Below are 6,552 nucleotides of genomic sequence, written 5' to 3'. Positions count from 1 at the left end.
TTAGAGACTGAGAGAAAGTTTATTCTATTTAGAGATAAGGAGACAGTTTATTTTATTTAGAGACAGACACATTTTCAATTGGAGACAGAGACATCTCCTACTGGAGACAAAAAAAGTTTAGAGACAGAGAGAGAGCCTCTCTACTTATTTATTTATTTAGACAGAGAAGAGAGATAAAGCATATATAAGCAGATCAAACAAACAAACAAGAGAGAGAGAGAAAATAAAATAAGAGACAGACAGACAGAGAGAAGAAGCGACAAATAATAAGCGTAGGAGACAGAAGGAGACAAATTAATTTAACTGTCTCTTCTTCCTTCTCTCTATTAAAAGCACTTGTCTTATATAAAGACAACCAACCATACTAAATCGCAGATACAATCTTTACTCTACTGCTGCAGCAGCAGCAGCAGCTGCTGCTGCTTCTGCTGCTGCAGCTACTGCTACTGCTGCTGCTGCAGCTACTGCTTCTGCTGCTACAGCTACTGCTGTTGCTGCAGTTACTGCTGTTGCTGCAGCTACTGCTGCTGCAGCTGCGGCTACTGCTGCAGCTACAACTACTGCTGCAGCTACAGCTGCTGCTGTTGCGGTTTGTGCGGTTGCAGCTCCTGCTGCAGCTTGATTGCTGCTGCAGCAGCAGCAGCAGCAAGGGGGGGTTGCATGCGTTGCTTACAGCATCCCCCTGCTTTTCGCTAGCTGCCACTGCACGCGCTCTCTCGCCGTCATCTTCCGGTGCTGCTGCTGCTTCATCTTCAGAGGCAGCAGCAGAGGCCCCGCTGCTGCTGCTGCTGCATCCCCGAGGTAACCTGCTGCTGCTGCTGCTGCTGCTGCTGCTGCTGCTGCTGTCATTCGCTCGGCACCCAATACCGGTGGGCCGCTGCTGCCCATCCGCCACCGCTGCTGCTGCTGCTGCAGCTGCTGCAACTGCTGCTGCTGCAGCTGTTGCTGCTGTTGCTGCTGCTGCTGCTGCGCAAGGCGCTCCACTACCTCGAGGTCGCCGTACGAACGAACGGGGCGGGAGACTCCAGGAGGCGACAGTGGCTGCTGCTGCTGCTGCTGCTGCTGGTGCTGCTGGTGCTGCTGCTGCAACTGCAGCGGCTGCAGTACCTGCTGCTGCTGCTGCAGCTGCTGCTGCTGAGGCCAAGGCCCCCACACTGCCCCTGGACCGCTGCTGCTGTAGCTACCCATCAGGGGTTGCTGCTGAAGAGTGCTGGAGCTGCTGCTGCTGCTACTGCCGAGAGGAGGCCTGGCTCCTGCTGCAGCTGCAGCAGGAACTGCAGCAGCACCAGCAGCGTCAGCCATATTAACAATACCCGCAGCAGCAGCCTGTCTCCTTGCTGCCCTCCGCCTCACCTTCTGGAAGCAGGCGAGAGGTGCAGGAAGTTTAAAGCCTCCTTGTCCTGTTGCACCTGCTGCTGTTGCTGCTGCTGCAGCAGCCGCAGCAGCAGGGAAGCTGTCGGATACTGCATCTTCTATGCGGGGACGACGCGCAGGTCTAAAGAGCTGCGCTGTTTCAGCAGCAGCTGCTTGCTGGTGCTGGTGCTGGTGCTGCTGCTGCAGCTGCTGCTGCTGAAGCTGCTGCTGCTGATGCTGCTGATGTTGCAGCTGCTGGTGCTGCTGGTGCTGCTGCTGCTGTTGCTGCAGCCTCCCCCACCCTGCGGGGTTACTGAGAGAAGAATCTGCTGCACCTGTGTCCTCAGCAGGAGCAGCAGCAGCAACTGCAGCAGCAGCAAAAGGATCAGTCTGTCCTCTCAAGGGACACCCAATCGATACCGGCAGCTGCGCGCTGCTGGCTGCAGGTATTCTTGGCGCGGCCCTGCTGCTGCTGCTGCTGCTGCTGTTGCTGCTGCTGCTGTTGAGGCCCGCTGCTGCAGGGTCGAGCGCATGCACATACACCATACGCTCCAGGTGTCTACACCTCTGCTGCAGCCCTTGCTGCTCTCCAGCTGCTGCTGCTGTTGCTGCTGCTGCTGAAGCGGATTGATGACGGCGGCGCCTTTCAAGGCGTCTGCAGTCTCTTTGTGCTGCTGCTGCTCCAAACAGATCCTGCTGCTGCTGTTGCTGCTGCTGCTGCTGCAGCAGCCCTCCTGCAGCCGGTAGTGGTGCCACTGCAGCAGCAGCAACAGCAGCAGATGAAGAAGAAGATCGGCCTCGCTTGCGCTCTTTATGTCGTCTCTTCCGATCTTGCTGCTGCTGCAGCAACTGCTGCTGCTGCAATAACTGTTGCTGCTGCAACTGCTGCTGCAGCTGTAGCTGCTGCTGGATTTGCGCCTGCTGCTGCTGCTGCTGCTGTTGCTGAAGCGGCAAAGCGAACTGCTGGTGTCCCGGCTGCTGCTGCTGATGCTGCTGCCACGGCGCAGCACCAGGACCCCGTTGGCGCTGCTGCTGCAGCAATTGCTGCAGCTGCTGCTGTTGCTGCGGCTGCTGCTGCAGTTGCTGCTGCTGCTGCTGCGCTGATGGAGGAGGAGACATCACATCAACTGCAAGAGGAGGCAGCTGCGTTGAAGAGCGCCGCATTGTCTGTCTCCTTGCAGTGTCTCTGTGGCTGCGGTGGCGGTGTCTTCGATGATGTCTGTGCTGCTGCTGCTGCTGCTGCTGCTGCTGCTGCTGCTGGAGCTGTTGGGTGTTGTTATCACCTTGGTTGGGCGCTCCTGCGGCTTGTGCTCTTGCCCCTGCTGTTGCGATTTGCTGCTGCTGCTGCTGTTGCTGCACCTGCTGCTCTGCTGCAGTTGGATGGTGGTGATGGTTGTGCATGCGTGCAGCAGCAGCAGCAGCAGCTGCTGCTGCTGCTGCTGCAGCGGCAGCCTGCTGGTGGTGTGCGATAGCAGCAGCAGCAGCAGCTGCAGCAACTGCTGCTGGATCGGGGATAAGAGGAGGCCTTCTGAGTCTGTGGGGTCTGCTGCTGCTGCTGCTGCTGCGGTGTCTCCTCCTTGCATGCAGCACTACCGGGTCTCCATCAGCTCTTCTTAAACCGTACCAGAGGTCTGAAGGGTTTAAACATAAATTAATTCTCGCGCTGTCATCTCTGCACTTGTGATTAACTGTCCCCTTAGTAGAGACTTCGCTGCTGCGCTGGCTTTGGTTGCTGCTGCAGTCTTCATCCTCTGCTGCTGCTGCTGCTGCTGCTGCTGCAGCTGCTGCTGCAGATGCTGCTGCTGCTGCTGTTGTTGCAGGAGTGCTGCTGCTGCTCCGACCCGCACCATCCCCACACTCTATACCACTACGCAGCCGCTCGCTGCTGCCTGCTGCTGCTCCTGTTGTTGTTGTTCCTGCTGCTGCTGCTGCTGCTGCTGCTGCTGCTGCTCTTGTCTCTGCCCTCTCTTTTACTGTCTCCTTAACGTGCCAGAAGAAAGACAGCGAAGAACTGCCGCCGCCTAAACCTTCTGCTGCTGCTGCTGCTGTTGAATCAAGCACCCCTAAACAAAACAAAGAAGACATCCACACAAACAGAAGCTTCTTCATACCTATGCTGCTGCTGCTGCTGCTGCTGCAGCAGCAGCAGATGCAGATGCACCAGCAGCAGAAGCAGCAGCAACACTACAACTTGGGAGAAGAGCAGCACACAGTACCACCAACTGCAGCAGCAAACGCAGCTACATCTCCTGCTGCTACTGCTACTACTATCGCTGCTGCCGCAGTTGCTGCTGCTGCTGCAGCAAGAACAAACAGCAGCGCAGCAGCAGCGTCATAAAAAGCGGCAGCATGCCCGCATGCAGGTCCTACTGGTTGTTCGCGTCTCTAGCTGCATAAGAACTTCTGATGTCAGCCGTATCGGCTGCTGCTGCTGCTGCTGCAGTTGCTGCTGCTGCTGCTGCTGCTGCTGCTGCCGCCTTCCATCTCTACCCTTGTGCATGCGTCTCCTCGACTTCCCTCTACGTGATGCTGGCGGTGTTCTACCGTCGGCTTTGCGGCGGCTGTCTCCAGCTGTACATACACCTGAAGGCGCAGCACCTGCTGCTGCTGCTGCTGCTGCTGCAGCAGGGCGGTGATGGTGGTGCCGATGGCTACGCGAACGCCCCAATGCTCTCCCGCTGCGGTGATGACGTCTCCTATCTATAGCAGCAGCAGCTGTTGCTGCTGCTGTTGCTGCTGCTGCTGCTGCTGCTGTTGCTGTCGCTGCGTCTCCTCCATCTCCTGCTGCTGCTGCTTCACCGGTGTATACACCATCTGCAACAGCAGCTGCAGAGGAGGCCGGAGCAGCAGCAGTTGATGCTGCTGCTGCTGCTGCTGCTGCCTCCCCCTCAGCCCCTTCAATGCTCAACTGAGCACCAACTCCTGGTGCTGCTGCTTCTGCTGCTGCTGCTGCTGCAGCAGCAGAAGTACTGCTGCCGTTGCTGCTGTCCTCAGCAGGACAAGCAAAGGCAACCGAATGAACTCCCCAAGCCTGACGTCCTCCTGCTGCTGCTGCTGTTGCTGCTGTTGCTGCTTCTGCTGCAGCAGAAGACATTGCAGCAGCTTCTGCTGCTGCCTCTTCTGCTGTTGCTTCTTCTGCAGCGACTTCTCCTGCAGCAGCTTCTTCTGCTTCTGCTGCAGCAGCTTCTGCTTCAGCGGCTCCTGCTGCAGCAGCTCCTGCTTCAGCGGCTCCTGCTGCTGCAGCTCCTGCTGCTGCTGCTGTTGCTGCTGGAGGCGGTGCTGTGGGGCCCGAGGGCTGGCAGAGCGCTGCAAGGCAGAGAGACGCCAACCGAACACACTTCTTAGCAGCAGCTAGCTGGCTAGCTAGCTAGCTAGCTAGCTAGCTAGCTAACTACATAGCTAGCTAGCTAGCTATCTAGCTAGCGGGTGCCCAGCAGTACAGCTAGCTTGCTAGCTACACCCGCAGCAGCAGGCAAACAGCAGCCGGCAGCAACGAAGCAAACAAACAACAGCAGCTGCATGCATGCAGCAAAACAATATACAATGGGGTGTATGTACACTTATATACCTGCTGAAGCTGCAGCAACGCCGCTGCGGGGATCGGCAGGAGAGCAGACATCAGCAGCACTTGCTGCTGATGTCGCTGCTTCTGCTGCTGCAGTTGCTGCAGTTGCTGCTGCAGTCGTTAGCAGTCGGGCCTGGGTTGCGCCGCGAGCCTCCAGCTGCTCCTGCTGCTGCTGCAGCAGCAGCTGCTGCAGCTGCTGCTGCTGCTGCACATCAGCTTCCGCGAGGCCTGCCAGAAAGCATCAAGGGAACAAAGCCCCAAAGATAATGCATGCATGCAGCATATTGCATGCATGCAGCTACGGTGCAGCACCACTCACCACGTGCCGCTGCTGCTGTGCCAGCAGCAGCAGCAGCAGCAGCAGCAGCAGCGGAGGCAGCGGCATTAACAGCAGCAGCATATTCTTAAGAAGTACACACACACACACACACACCTGTAGAGCAGCCCGTAGAGAGGCGTCGCTCCCGCTGCTGCTCGGGGCAGCAGCAGCTGCAGCTGCTGCTGCTGCAGCTGCAGCAACTGCTGCTGCTGCTGCTGCTGCGCGTTTGCTGCCCATCCAGCCGTTGAATTGCTGCAAGGTAAAACGCATAGCAAGAATAGGTGAGGTGCTGCAGCAGCAGCAGCAGCAGCAACAGCAGAGTAGACTAACAGCAGCAAAACGCCGCACGAAGCAGCTCTGCTTTATGCAAGTTAAGCAGCAAATAAACTATCACCCGTTCATATTAACAGCAGCAGCAGCAGCAGCAGCAGCCTCAAGCCTGGAGGCATACCCTGAGGCTCCTGCAACAGGCCTTTAACATTCCTAGAAAAACAGATGTCTGCTGCAGCAACGTCGCTGCTGCTGTTGCTGTTGCTGCTGCTGCTGCTGGGCCCCTGTGGGGCCGCAGCAGCAGCAGATGCGACCCCGGAGCCGCTGCAGCCCTGAATTGGACATGTGCGAGTAAAAGGAGGAAGGGAGTGCTGCTGCTGCTGCTGCTGCTGCTGCTGCTGTTGCTGCTTCTGCTGGTGCTGTTGCTGCTGCACGTCTGCTACAAAATGCGTCTCTGCTTCGTCTTTAGGAGAGGTAAATGAAAATATCGGCCGCTCAACCTGTACACCGAGACCCTCATCCATCTTTCCGCGGTGGACAGACACCGCAAACTGCGACGCCAGCTGCAGCTGCTGCTGCTGCTGCTGCTGCTGCTGCTGGTGCTGCTGGTGCGGTCGCCCAAGAGCTGCACGGAAGCAGCAGCAAGCCGATCTGCGATAACCTCCCGGGTGTAGTATATACAGCTCGCAGCAAACGAGACAGAGGGCCTGAGAGACAAACTTGCTGCTGCTTGCAACAATGACAGCAGCAGCAGCGGCAGCAGCAACAGCTGCTGCAGCAGCGTGAGCCGCAGCAGCGAGATCAGAAGCAGTCAGGTGTTCAAGACCCTTCTCCCTCACGTAGCAATAACAGCACCAACGGCAGCAGCTGCTGCTGCAGCAGCGCTGAGAGAGGCAGCCTGTTGGGCTCCGTGCTGCTGCTGCTGCTGCTGATGCTGCTGATGCTGCTGTTGCTGCTGCTTGAAGTGCTTCGAAGTGCTTTTTAAATGCGGCAAACCAGCTGCTGATTTGCTGCTGTTGGTGCAGCACTGGCTGCGGTGTACGTA

At 57.6% G+C, this 6,552-nt stretch overlaps 1 protein-coding gene across 1 annotated transcript; it reads right to left on the bottom strand.

Moving 5' to 3' along the window:
* Nucleotides 1-669: 669 nt before the first annotated feature.
* EAH_00054120 (hypothetical protein, conserved) lies at nt 670-6,031 on the bottom strand (the record flags this gene model as incomplete). The annotated part of the gene is made up of 5 exons (XM_013393970.1): nt 670-3,416; nt 3,724-4,659; nt 4,922-5,146; nt 5,238-5,321; nt 5,689-6,031. 5 exons carry the CDS (start codon nt 6,029-6,031, stop codon nt 670-672), a joined length of 4,335 nt encoding a protein of 1,444 aa, XP_013249424.1.
* Nucleotides 6,032-6,552: the final 521 nt, after the last annotated feature.

The sequence above is a fragment of the Eimeria acervulina genome, genomic scaffold, assembly GCF_000499425.1.
Source record: "Eimeria acervulina Houghton genomic scaffold, Eah_scaff1024, whole genome shotgun sequence".
Classification (NCBI taxonomy): Eukaryota; Apicomplexa; class Conoidasida; order Eucoccidiorida; family Eimeriidae; genus Eimeria; species Eimeria acervulina.
Note: the sequence above shows the minus strand (reverse complement) of the source record. Positions and strands in the feature narration are given on the sequence as shown.